The sequence below is a fragment of the Typopeltis vanoorti genome, chromosome 13 (genome assembly GCF_054136105.1).
Source record: "Typopeltis vanoorti isolate ZY-2024b chromosome 13, IOZ_Tvanoo_1.0, whole genome shotgun sequence".
Classification (NCBI taxonomy): Eukaryota; Metazoa; Arthropoda; class Arachnida; order Uropygi; family Thelyphonidae; genus Typopeltis; species Typopeltis vanoorti.
Genome location: NC_143561.1, coordinates 75,941,519 through 75,956,448, shown reverse-complemented (window position 1 = coordinate 75,956,448; position 14,930 = coordinate 75,941,519). Strand labels below are relative to the sequence as shown.

The window sequence follows — 14,930 nt, the reverse complement described above, 5'->3', positions numbered from 1 at the left end:
TGGCCTATAATTAGACACATCCAGTCTGCTACCTCCCCCCCCCCTTGTGCAGCACCACTATCTTACCTTCCTTCTATTCCTTGGGTACCTTTCCTGCAGTCAGACTTTTATTGAAGAGCCAGGTCAACAGAGCTGTCAGTTCTTTAGCACATTCTCTCAAACTCGTGGTGAAATACCATCCAGTCCCATAGTTTTTACTGGTATCCAGAGTACTCAGTATTTGGAACACACTCTTCTCTTGCACCTCTAAACCCTGAACCTGCCGTATCCCTCTAGTATTAAAACCTTCTTCTCCAGGATGAAATACTCCAATAAAGTGCTCATTGAACAACTCCACTATGTCCTCTGCATCAGTCACTCTATTCCCATTTTTATCTCCTGCAATGTCATTCTTCCACAATCATTTCTCCTCATACTGGCCACAGAGCTAAAAAATCCCCAGGATTTTTTTTTTTTTTGGATCTTAGTACCAATTTCTTCTCATATTCCAGTTTTGCCTTCCTCACCATACTGGTCACTCTCCTAGCCTGTGTCTTATATTCTTCATGTATCTGCCCTCCACCCCTCTCCTTATATCTCTTCCATAATCTCTTTTTCACCTGCAGTTCCTGTTTGATATTGTTTGTCATCCACTTTACACCAAATTGTGTCCTCTTCTTCACTCGTGGAATACAGCTTACTATTGCTGCTAACAAATATTCCTTCACAATTTCCCAAGCATTAATGATATCTAGGCCTTCCAATTCTGCATTCCATGGAGCTGCCCCTAATTGATACCTAAGACTATTATAATCACCTGCCTTATAATTCCACATACGTTCCCTTCTCTTTGATTCACCCAAGTCTTATTCATCTTCCAAGTCAAAACCACATGGTCACTCTCTTCAACTGTTGGGAGATATCACCTCACTTAATATCAGCTCTACTGACACTATGACCAAATCCAAAACTCTCGAACCTCTTGTTCCCTCTATTACATGTTGCCTAAGAAATTTGTTCCTCAAGAATTCTAGAAATTCTATCCCCTTATTACTACATGTATTTTCCTCTTCCCAGCTTATACTCCTGTAGTTAAAATCTCCGATAGCAATCATTCTTCTTCTTCTTGCACTTGCCAAGCTCAAGTGCCTAAACATCTCCTGCTCCCTACCCTCTGTGCTCCCTGGTTTGTAGCAACACCCCACTAAGTATCCTGTCTTGTCCACTTCTAACTCACACCATATGCTTTCGAAACCATTAGTGTCACTGCCTTCCAAAGCCTCCACTCTCAGAGGACATAAGTCATCACTTATCATAAGTAGTACTCCACTACCACGTCATAGCCAGCAAGGAAGTTAAGTGAGAATAATTTAAAAATTCAGTATTAGTTACTGATTATTCATGATAAAACATTCTCCAAATAAAACTATAAAAAGAATATATACCTGTAAAAAAAAATCAAAATAATAATGGAAATTTTCTGGAAAAAATCTTATTATGCAATAAATGCCAGGTTCTGTTTTTCCTTACTTTCATCATAACCAAGCCCTCAGCTACAACAAATTGTTTCTTTGGCTCCTATAGGTTCAGTATAGTCAGTCACTAATGTATCAAAATAAAGTAATACAATTATCTAGTAAACATAGATAAATTTATGTATAACACTATTATATTTCTAGAAGAGAAAAAAAAGTAGTAAAAGTAAGATTAGATTCTTATTTTTACTACTTTTTTTTTTACTAATTATCTATTATCTAATTGTCTATTTAATAATATATCTAAATATCTATTTATTAATTTACAAATATATCTAAATATTTATTTACAAATAATTATCTAATTATTACTAATTTTTTACTAATTATTATTAAAATGTTTTTTTTTTTTTTTTTTGCAAACTTGTTTTAATACTTTCAAAACATAAACAAGTAGTTCTATAAATGCTGCAATACACACAGAAAAATAAAATAAAAATAAAGTTCCTTTAATATCTTCAAAACTTAATATAATCATGAAAATATACATTTTTAATGCTTGAAATAAAAGTATAATTGTGACGAAGGAGAGGAAGTTGTTCATACATAGTGTAACCATCTAATGAGCAAAGGTTTGACTATCCTCAACTATGAGAGAAAATTTTTTCAGAAAAATTCATTAACTTTTCCAAGCAAGTATCTCTGAAGGCCAAAAAGCTATACTGAAAGATTTCTGAATTAATATTGGGGAAAAATGTTCTTGAAGCAAAATGGAAAGAGTGTGTAAAGGAACATAGAGAGTGAGTGTGGTGATTTTCTGAGAGATAAATATCTTAAGCAGCATGTGACTGAAGCAACTAAAGGCTTCAATGTTTTGGATTTTGTAAGGTACTTGTTTAGGAAGTGGTGAAACAAAAAAGCTTACTGCCAAAAGAAGGATACATATGGAATTATAAGGTGGGTCATTACGGGAAGATGTGTAGTCAATTAGCATCAATATGCTAGGGAGATGAGCTGTGCAAAAAAGATGTCGTCAGTGCATGGAAATTCATAAGACAGTATTTGACAGAAGCAATGTATAACTGCGTACCAAGTGTTAAGCGAGTAAATAGGAGTGAAATCAAGCAAATTGTGCTGAAAAAGAAAATGTTATGGAGTTGGTATAAGACAGCTGATCAGATCTATGGTGATGATCATATCTACGAAGAGTATAAAGTGCAGGCTAGGAAGGTGATGAGAATGGTATAGAAACAAAAGGTGCAGTATGAAAGGAGACAGTCTGGTCAGGTAAAGGGTAATTCAAGGGAATTTTTCTGCTATATTGCAAGCAAGAGAAAGAATAATGGGGGGGGGGGGTGCTTAAGGGTCAAAGCTGTATAACTGAGAGGAGACCTCCACATAGCCTTTAAAGGAATGCGGAGAACCGACCAGGGCTTCTGATCTAATGTCCAATCCTCACCTTCTCATGGTGTACCCTGTTGGGTATCTACCTAAATACTGAACGAATGAGGATGGGCTGGCAATTTGGGATTTAGCCGACCAAATCATATTCTTATTGGCTTAAACCAAAATACATGATGAATGTATTTTGGTTACATACAGAATGATGGTACAACACGACAAAATTTCATGCGGGCTGGGGCATCGCCCGGTTAAACAAGCCATGGAACCATGGCGAACAGTGAAAAGTCAGCTACTGGAACAAATCTGAAAATACCCCCAACTCAACATCACCAGAGTTAAAGATCGGTACTATCAACATAAAAAGCCTGAATGGCAAAGAAATGGAGCTAGCTGAGGAATTAGATAAGAACCAGATCGTCATAATAGGGGTGACTGAATCAAAAAAGACCAAAACTGGAGAGATCTTTCTGAGCAATAAATACAAAATTATATATTCAGGCAATGACAATCAAGGAAAAGAAGGAGTAGCCACAGTATTCATCATTAAATACGAGGCTAATCTTCTTGAATGGCAGGCAGTGTCAAGTTGAGTGATGTGGGCAAATATCAGAATGGGGAACTGGATAATGAGACTTATTTGTGCCTATGGTCCCACAGAAGGGTCTACTAAGGTAGAAGGGGAGGTATTTTTTGAGGCTTTAGAAAAAGCTACTGACACAATGAAAAAGGAAAAGTTGGTCCTTGTTGGGGATCTAAATAGCAGAGTAGGAAATGATTGTGAGACACACAAAAATATTTTCAGAAAATTTGGAGAAAAGAGCAAAGCTAATAATAATGGCAAATATCTGTTGGATTTTCTGCTCAGGACATGGACTGGTTATTACTAACACCATGTTCCAACATAAAAATGTGCACAAATTCACATGGAGAGAAGAGGCAACGAATAAGAAAAGTCTCAATGACTATGTTATTGTTGATAGTGATGTTTTCTCCCTGGTGCAGAACACCAGAGTGTACAGAGGATTTGAAATTGGAAGTGATCACTATTTAGTCTTGAGCAGGATAAAATTGAATTTCATATTAAAAAGAAGAACATGTAAGAAAGTTTTAAAGCAAATAAAAGTTGAGCAGCTCTCAGATGTAAACTAAAGACTAAAATACACAAACATTATTAAAGAAAAAATGAAAGAGTTTGAGAACAGAAACCATACCTTGGAGATTTAGTGGCAAGCTTTGAAGAAAAACCCTGATTGATTCAGCCAGAGAGGCATGTGGTGAGGTTGTCTGCAAGGATAGAAAATCATAACTCCATGGTGGACACAGGAAGTTAAAGAGGCAGTGAAGGAAAAAAAAAAAGTATATAAAAAGTTCGTGGCAAATAAATCAGCTATTGCTCTTAAAGAATACAGATAAGAAATGTAAGAAAGCTAAACACTTTGTAAAACTAGCTAAACAAAAGTCATGGGAAGACTTTGGCAAGAATATAGAAAATAAATATCAAGGTGGCAAGATATTCTGGAGGTTGTTAAAGAAGCTCAGAAATGGAGGAAAGAGTGCTGTAAAGGAGTTAGAGATGACATAAAGGTGACATGAAAACCGGAGAAAAAGATATCCTTGAAGTATGGAGTAATTACTTCAAAAAATTGCTAAATGAAACAAGCAGCGATAGTACAGTGGTAAAAAACACTCAACAGGCATACAGTATGGAATACATATCCATACTTGAAGTAGGAAAAGCCATCAAAGGCTTGAAATGTGGAAAGGCAGCAGGAGTAGATGATATTCAACCAGAAATGCTGAAGTATGGTGGTATAAAAGTCTTATAGTGGCTGCACTACATAGTTCAGAAGGCCTGGACAGAGGGGCAAATTCCTGATGATTGGAGTAGAGCTCTCATAGTACACATATATAAAAAGGGAAATAAAACTGAATGTGAGAATTACAAAGGTATTTCCCTACTGAGTGTTCCTGGTAAGATTTATGCCAGTATACTTGAAAAGAATTGTGGAAGAAAAGCTTGGTGAAGAACAATCTGGATTCAGGCCAAATAGAAGCTGTCAGAATCAGATCTTCACTTTATGACAAATAGTGGAGAAAGCATGGGAATATAACAAAGATCTGTATTTAAGTTTTGTCAATCTGGAAAAGGCATATGACAAGGTACCAAGAGAGAAGCTATTCAATACACTACAGTTATATGGTGTCAATGGGGCATTATATCAAGCAATACTTAGTCTTTATTTGAGTTGTGAGTCAGCAGTTAGAATTGAAGGAAGTACAGGAAGATGGTGTAATGTTAAATCTGGTGTGAGACAAGGATGTACATTATCCCCTCTGTTATTCATAATCTATATGGATCACATTATGAAGGAAAGTGGTATTAAACTTGATATCAAAATTGGAGGTGTTAATCTTAATCTCAGCTCTTTGCTTTACGCAGATGATGTTATACTTCTAAATAAATGTGCTACAAGTCTGCAAGATTCCCTGACTAAATTGAATAACTGTTGTAGCAATAAAAAGGCAAAGACAATGAAAATAGGCAGAATCGTTAAATATGTCAACTGCGTTGTGAACGGAGAGCCTGTGGAATAAGTAAAACATTTCAGCTACTTAGGCATGATTTTTAGTGAAGATGGTAAATTAAATATAGAAATAGACAACAGAATCAACAAAGCTGGTATGGTAGGAAGTCAACTGAATAAATTCATATGGAATAAGAGAGAAATTAGTCGGAACACTAAATTAGCTGTATACAAGACAGTTTTCAAGCCAATTTTAACTTATGGATCTGAGAGCTGGGTCAGAAATAAAACACTTGACCAAAGACTAGAAACCGCAGATATGAGAGTCCTGAGAAAGATTAGAGGCATGAACAGATGGCATCAATGGCAATATCATATTAAAAACGAGGATATTAGGAAAGAACTTGATATTGTTAGCATCCAGGAATGCATTAGCACAACTAATCTCAGGTGGTCACTTAAATAGAATGGGAAAGGAAAGATTAGCAAAACAAGTGTTTTCTGCCAGGTTGGCAGGAAAACGACCCAGAGGAAGACCAAGATATAGGTGGATTGATATGGTACAATGTGCCTTAGATGATAGAAATATAAGATCTGATAATGTTGGAGTCTTGACAAGTAACAGACTGATTTGGAGGAAAATTGTAGAAAGGAAGTTAGTAATGATGTAAATTTTTCATGTAGTACTATCATATCTTATACATCCCTTGAGGATACATGGCAGGAATTTGATGATAATGATGATGAGAAAAAATAATTATGGAAGGTTGATACTAGTAGATAGTCATGGGAGTAGAATGACTGTTCCAAAGGATATAGTGGAATTACTGAACCATCGCTTTATAAGTGTATATCATACTGGTGTAAATGATGCTGTGCAATATATATATAGGGGAGGCAAGTATTAGGAAAATTGGAAGTGAAAGAATCAGAGGTTTATCAGGTGTTAATTGGGTTAGATGTTAATAAGGGTGTGGGAATGGATGACATAGCACCACATATTCTTAAGGAATGTGCACAACAGTTAGCTTTGCCCTTGATGTGGTTGTTTAACGAACGTCTGACAGTAGGTAGGGTTCCTAAGGAGTGGGAAGGCAAAATAATACTACTCCATAAGCGTGGTTACAGGGCAGAAGTTACCAATTACAGCAGTTGTAGTCAAGTTGTTGGAGAGATGGTTAGGAAGAGAATACAGGAATAGGTTGATGTACAAAGCATTCTTTATGATGATCAGCATGCATTTACAAAAGGTAGATCTTATTTTAGTGTGATAGATTACTGCATGATAAGTTGATGTACAAGCTGCAGAGGATGGGAATAGATAGAATATTGCTTAGGTAGATTAAAGATCGACTCTGAACAATACCAGCAAGTTGTGTATGATGGAGTAGTATCTCAAAAAAGGAGGGTAACCAGTGGTGTGCTACAGAGTTCTGTTCTGTTCTTTTGTCCTGCTGTTTAACTAGTTTGTATATGATATATCACGTGGACTGACTGTGGATCTTGTTGTGAGCCTAAGAAAGGTAGGGAGCACACATACAATACTGATCTTTGCGAGATGTAATGAGCAGACTTTTGATGTTACATCTGCCAATAAAGGTAGGTTTCTGATAAACACTGACTGACAAGTTACCAGAGGCTGTGCAAGTAAGAAGGGTGTCCAAGAATCATAAACTACCAGCAATTTCTTTCCACAGTGAAATGAACAAATGGGTGAAAACTATTGATCTGAGCCAGCAAAGGTTGGTCGATTGGTAGAGCCTCTGCTACTAATGGCTCAGTTAAGTAAAGTTTGAGCGCGGTTAGCAGTTGGAAGGGGACCAATCATTCGATGCTGTTGGGACACTCTCCCTCGATGAGTCTTTGGACTTCCTAGAGGTGTCAAATAATAATATAGGAAAGCAATGAGTTCATATTTAGAATGAGCAAATCAACAAAAATTTCATTGACGTATTGAAAGCAAAGAGAGAGTTTGGGGATGAATGGATGAAAATAGCGTATCTTCCAGATAATTCAAATAATGGTTCTAAAAGGATGGAGACAAGGGTTTCCCCTCGGAAATTCAAATTCACCTTCATTTGAAAAGCTCTTATAAAGATTGCTTGCATCCTAGACAAAATATGAACTCAGATCTTTCCAACTAACGACTGTCAACACAGACTGAGTTATGGAAAAACAAAGAACCCAAGAGTACACTTGTTTAAAGACAAAGGTGGTATGATCTAAAATTAACAGGTCATAAGATTAACTACATAAAAAAGCACTAACCTGATAATTGTAACTGAAGAGGAAATAATGATAAAATAAACAAAAATATTTCAATGTGTATCAATAAAAAATATATCAATAAATTCAGTCTATATTTGAATCTCTAGGTGCATGTTAGTAGGTGTACAGTTTATGCTAATGTCGTCTGTTTCTTGGTCTGTGGGGTAGTAAGACAGAAAGAAAAGCTGAAGAAATTTTAACTACTCCCTACAGAGCAGAAATCACGTCCATGAATGATCAGTGGAAAATCAGTTAACTAAGATTTCAAATCTCACTTTTTTCTGTTGAAAAAGGACCCCCCCCACCCTACCAAGTGCTCCAATGTGACTCTCATTACTAATCTTTCCTTATCCTACCTGTCATTTCCATGTTTACATACAGTTATCTTCCATCCTACTAAATTATCATCTTCCTCAAGAGAAAATATTTTTACTTCCACTCTATAAATTCTTCTTTTTCTCTTCAACAAATGTCAGCAACTGCTCTGATAAAGCATTAATAATATATTGGTTTTAAATTATTATTCCTAATTAAGATTATGTTTATGTTCAGTTCTAATAGCTGAAATGTATAAAAAAAAATCATTCAAGAACGTTCAGTATAAAACAAATTTTTTTGCTCATTCTTCTACAGCAGAGTAGTGAGCAAAAATTTAGATAATTCCAAATTAACCAGTGTCTGCTGTTATAAATCAGTGAGTCTACAATATATTTGATAATGATTTAATAACTTTGGCATGTAATTTTAATGTTATTTATGAAAAACATGAAGGGAGCGGAGGAGGAACTATGCAAATTGGGAGAATGGAAGGATGTATTAAAAAGTTCACGGATATGCAATTATAACCCATTAACACTCAACAGACAAAAATGGTAATTTTTCTAGCATTAGACTGATCAACTCACAATAACAGAAGTAGTAAATACATTAAATATTTGTAAAAAAAAGAATAATAATAAATAATAAAGTGCATACATTGGAACTCCAGTTCTTCACTTCTGATTGAAAGCTTGTTTCCAATAGCACCATTGGAACAGTTCTTGTTCCTACACCAGCTTCAACTGTCAGGAGTATTTTATTCATTGTGATCATCAGCTATGAAAGAAAGATTTCCCAAATGGGGTACAGTGCTTCATCAGCGAAGGAAGAGAATTTGGTATACAAATATTAGTTAGTGAAAAGATATAACCTAAAGTTTGATTATATGAGAGTAAATTCAAAATTTTACATACTATACTGTTGCTGCAAACTAAAAATTTGCTCAGGAATTTACATATTTCCTTTTATCAGTATTTATTATCATGTTTCACTGGGATAGCTTTCTTAAACTGTGACTCTTGTCAGAAACAAGACAGAAACCTAAGTGAAATATATTCAAATTTAGGAATAGCATACATGTTTAAAAACTGTATTTTCCAAAGCTGAACTCTCAATTAATGTGTGTGTGTGTGTGTGTAAATTATTATTTATTAAAAAAAAAAAAAAGATTAAACATAAAACACAACATGAAAAGACCCTACTACTCTTGCTCTCATGGCAATTATTCTACAGGTACTTCCATGAGAGCAAGAGATCTTGTATTAACAGGTGCAACAGAAAGTGAAGGAATGATGGTTGCCTATTCATTGGAGCAGTGACTATAAGAGCTGTAGCTGCTCAATACCCCTTTACTGTGCAGCTGCAAACACAATGAGCTTGCATTTATCCATCATCTTTTATCCTGTCTACCTCTGTCCTCTGGAACAGCCTTCCTCAAGAAGCATTTCCAAACAGCTATAACCTGCTCTTCAAAAAAAAAACAAAAACACATCAATAAACTTCTATCTCATTCTTCATCTGCACACCACACATGGCACTGATGTGCCTATAATCTCTCAACCTCCGATAGATGAGTACTGGATCAATATAAAAATAGGACGAAAAAAAAAAAAATAACATATATACTTTCTCAAGACTCTTGAGCCAATCAAACACCAAAATACCCTCAAACCAGTGAAACTCTCCAACACTTCTCAAACCAACCTAACTTCTCTTAACAAATCATCTCATTAAACCATGTCACAAGCTCACAGTTTATCTTTGTTCCATATCAGATGAAATTTCAAATGAAATGTCATCTGATATGCAGGCCATCATGCTACTGGCTTGCCATGTAAAAAACATGTTTTATGTTCCTTTTGTTCTTTATTTTCAGCTGTTTAACTCTTTTCAATGTATAATTTAACCACGCTACTGGCCAGGACGTATATATACGTCCACATTGCCATGGATGCGAAGTGCATATTAAAATTGTAATACCATTAATATTACATTGAAATTTATGATGGATATGAAGCATTTGAGGATGCGTATTTGATCTTTAATGGCCGGTAAGGTGGTTAATTAATTTTTTCATTATAGATTTTAGTCATGTTTTATCTGATAAGTATTGCTATGCTCAGTTATTGATTCTTCATCACCTCCTAATTGTACACCATCTCAGCTGTGATCAATAAGGCATTGATACTTCCACATTTAGATTACTGGGCTCAAGTCTGGTCACCTGGATTCCTTGGAGATGAGAAGGTTGTGGAGAGGATTCAGAGGAGAGTGACTAAGTTGGTGAGTGATGTAAAAAATGCTCCCTACATTGATAGATTGAGAGCTTGTGGATTGCAGAGGTTGGTTGATAGGCAGAGAAGAAGGGATATGATAGAAACATTTAAATTACTAAAAGGTTTTTATAAGATTGATGCAGGGGAAATATTTCAGCTGCATGATAGTGGTCATCCCTGGAAATTAAGGAAAAGTGTGGTTAACAAGGGTGTGAGAACTAGATTTTTTGCTTGGAGGGTGGTGAATGAGTGGAATGCACTGCCTGACTCAGTTGTGAGTTCTTCATCTGTAAATGAATTCAAGAAGAGGTATGATAGATATTGTTTTGATAGTTTTGGTCTCCTGCGATATGAGTCTACTGACTCCATGGAGATACCCATAATAATAATAATAATGAAGTCTTGTTCCAAGTACTATGACATCTTTATCATCCTTACTTTCAAAAATCACTATAGATATGTCAAATTAATAATTCTTCTTTAATATATTTCGTTAAAAATAATATCTCTTTAAACTAGTTGAATAAAAAGAATCTGCTCCATTTCCAAAATAGGTTTGTATTTTTAGTTTAAGATAAGTATCTATTATTGTTATATAGCCAAGTAGCAAAACATTTAACTTTTAAACTTAAACTTGCAAAAGTGACTGAACTTTCAAAGGTAAACATTTCTCTAGTTTGTTTCATTAGAAGCACTTTGTTATAAAAAATTTCAAATAATTATTATCCTTTCTTCTAATAGTTTTTGTTTACTAAGTAAAGTCTTTTACCCTCTTCTTTCTGATGTTTTACGCAAAAATCAAGTTCACTTATGGAAAATACAACTTTCAAACAGAATATTGCATACTACTGAGATAGTTTGTCTTCAGAGAGTTCTGCCTAACTGTGACAAGAAATAACAGTTTTAGACAGCAGTCAGGCCTATAAAACTCTCCATCAAAAGAGCTAATAAAAGATGGATAAACACATACACTATTATTATTAGACCTCGAGGGAGTCAAGGACTCATAAGTCCCTGAATCCCTGGGACATAAGTCAACCGCGTTTACACACACTACTTCAACAGGCAAACTGTTCCACCCACTCATGGCTCTTTGAGAGAAATATGTAGCTCTTATCCCTTTTCTAACTTCACACAAACTTAACTTCCATGGATTCTCCATTGTCCTCTCTCCACCTTCCATATAATGAAAAATTTTATCAACTAATATCCTATAATGTCTTCTCAAAAGTATATGACCTCTATCATATCATTCCATTCCTCCTTCTGCCTAAAGTGTCTGCAGTCTACATATTGTCAATATATCCTTCTAATCTACTTTCTATAATGCTGACATCATCTTTGTAACTCTTCTCTGCAGCCTTTTCACAGTTTCTTTATCCCTCTGGAATCCAGAGGAATCTGCAAACAGTAGTCCAGATGCAGTTCTTTCAACACCTTGTAGAGGCAAAATGACTTCCACATCCATACATATCAATGGTCGTTTCAACAATTATCCTTTTAGTGGTACTTGCAGTTTATGGTATGTGACCTTTGAACTTCAACTCTGTACACAACATGATTTCAAGATCTCTAGCCTTGTTAGTTCCTGCATATTGGTGGAATATGCAAAGCTATGCATAGCCCACCAATGAATATCACATTCCAAAATGCATAGCTTGATACTTATTAACAATGAACTGAAAGCCACTATCATTATTTGCCCACACTTCCAGCCTATTCAAATCACCCTGTAAATACTGTATAGCATTAATATCGCTGATTGCCCTGTTTATCTTTGCGTCTTCAGAAAAAAAAAAGATTAGTCCCCCTTTCCAATATCATTAATATATAGATTAACATGTTCTCATCGATAGGTGTTTCGCATGTTTATCGTAATTATGGGACTTCTCATTACCATTTGCATGCCGCTTCTGTGTCAGGCATGAAGGCTCAACTGACACAAAGTTTATATGGCATGTTAGTTGCAACTCTTACAGTAGAATTTTATTGCCGCTGGCTTGTGTACCACTCCTGCACTGGTAAGGTGTGCAAGCTCACTGACACTCATTTTTTATGGCATGTTAGTTCCAACTCTTTCGGTAGAATTTTATTTGAAGTAAGCATTTGTGATCTGTCGTAATGACATTGAAAATTTCAAATGCAATCGAACAAATACTTATTTCATGTAATTGAAAACTTGAACAAATGTTAGGACAATTGTTTTCAGTTAGACACTGTTTTTGGCAGACAGTTTTGCTTAGTGTATGTGGCATAGTTTCTGTGAGAGGAGACACATGATTCATTAGGTAGTGCCATTTTTATCCCAGTTGCCTCTAATTGCACTATTTTTGACAAATATATTACACAGACTATAAATATCTCTGTACCTTATTCAGTTATATAATAAATCTATTTGTTTTTCTTGCATCTGCAGTGTAGTGGTTGTTGGGAAGGGTGTGTTGTTCAATATATAGTTACACTCTCCCAGTCTTCGGACAGTATGCACATATGGAGTAAAAATTTATTGATTCTCAACTCAAAACAGCTCTTGTATTCTACAAGAAGAATCAATTTTATGAAGGCCAACAAACTAGAAACATATGTGGGAAATACATGTTCTTTCCTGATCCTGTGTCAAAAAGAAAAAACATCTGTTGAAGTTTGAATTTTCAAAGATGTAGCAAATAATTCAGATGATGATTTCAATCTGCAGAGCAGTTTCTCATTTGACAAAGATATTTCACAAAGTAATTATTGTTTTTTAAATATATTCCAAAAAGAACATTCCTTTTCACCTATTCCCCCACACACAATGCAGGATTAGTTACAATCGAAGAAATCATCATGAAAAAGTGGTGCATCTAATGATATGAAGGAAAGAAATTGACAGTAATTTTGCTTGCTTTGCCATATGTTTAGGTTCAAGGTGAGCAAGCTACTATTGCCCTGACATGAATGTGTTAAACAACAATGGTCCAAGGTTGTTTAACACATTCATGTAAATCTACTGGTCATCTTAAATCTGGCAGATTTATATCCCCCATATAACAGTTTCTGATACTTGTCTGAAGCAACTCTCAAATTCTAAAGTTTTGTCTTATTGTTAGTCACTTTCAAAAGTTTTTAAATTGTCAATATAAATAACATTTTGTTACTTCAATATAAAACAAAAAAAAAGGATACTTAGTATTCTTGAATAGTTTCTGATGCCTAAATGAAGTGTAATAAAGGTGCTTTCATTCAATAATTGATTCATTCAGTGACTCAAATTGAAGTTCGTTTATGAAAAATGTAACCTTCCAACATGGTATTGAGAGGGTTCTGTCTAGTCTCTGACAATAACCAAAACTCTTAAGCCAGCGAAACTCTCAATCAAAATCATTAATCAAAAATGGATATATGTGTACCTGACAGTACTTCATCATATGTAGTGCAGTACTATGCCAAAAATTATATTTTGTCATAGTACTGCCTCTTAAATTTCCAAGTCAAACATTTCTTTTGCTATTTTTGTTGCCAAATGAAGCGTTTTTATGAGTTTTTTTTCCCTACCATCATAATAATTAAAGAAGAAAATTAAATTTATAATTATAATGAACGTTCAAGCATATAGGCGATGTAAATATTTATGAACACAAAGCAATTCAGTGTGGAACTCTAATTTCTATATTCATATTCTAAGGTATCATCCTGCATATTTGAATTTAATTTATAAATGAGTAAAATTTTAAAAAATGCAAAATTCTTGCCATCAAAATCACATTTTTTTCGAACTAAATATCAAATTACAAATAAAGAGTTTTTATTTTCATTTTTTATTTAATTTTTATTGCTTTCATAAACAAAGGGAAAGAGATAAATGTACAAATTTAAAGAAAATATCTGAAGTTATGAAGTGACTCTAAAATCAATGATTATCGCAAGTGAACATCACAAATAACAGTTAATGAGAAAGAATGGACATTATAAGAACACAGCAAAGTTTTCCTGAGTTGAATGTTTATACTTGTTCCAAACATGACAGATTACAAAACATTTAGAACATTAATGTGAAGTGTGGACAGTAGTTATGAATAAAGAAAGAATTCATTGATGCCGTTCACAAAAAAAAAATGGAGTCGTAAAGTTGTCAAAATATAGGAAAGTATTAATTAAAGTAAATATAATTAATATTTCAGTATATGTTGTTGTTATTTCCTGAAAAATACTAGTTATGAGTAACCAACATATAAGCCTGTCTACCAGGAAAATGGGGTTTATTTAACAAGTTATTGGATCAATTCAGAAGTTGAGAGTAGAGAGAATAAAAATAGAAGGTGAGAAGTTGGTTTAGAAAGTTCGAATCTGAACTATGTTTCAAACTGAACCAAGCTTAATAGAAATAAGGGAAATGATAGAAACCAGCAGAATGCTGCACTTATGAAAAAGGTATGAGGTAGTAACAGAATGCTTGTGATGAAAGTCACTGAGGCAAGTCTGTAAGAATTAGACTGTCTCCTCTTCCAAGAGAATCACAATTTTAGGAAAGTGTTCTGACAAATTCTAAAAGCAATATTTTAGAAATCATTCAGATCTCTAAAATACTTAAACTGATCCTGTGTAAGATTTGCCAAATAGCAGAAGGAAGGGTTTAGCTTATAGTCAAAATTCAAAATTTAACAAAGCAAAGACAATTTGTGCAACTTTTTTTGCCTTTCCCCTCT

At 34.5% G+C, this 14,930-nt stretch overlaps 1 protein-coding gene across 2 annotated transcripts in view; it reads right to left on the bottom strand.

The window, feature by feature from the left end:
• The window catches only part of LOC150100293 (intermembrane lipid transfer protein Vps13-like), a 654,685-nt gene that overhangs the window by 604,247 nt on the left and 35,508 nt on the right, over positions 1–14,930 (bottom strand). For both annotated transcript variants that reach the window (XM_090402852.1, XM_090402853.1), the window contains exon 5: positions 8,627–8,746. In XM_090402852.1, coding sequence (XP_090258978.1) covers positions 8,627–8,746 — 120 coding nt within the window. The remainder of the gene's footprint in view (positions 1–8,626; positions 8,747–14,930) is intronic.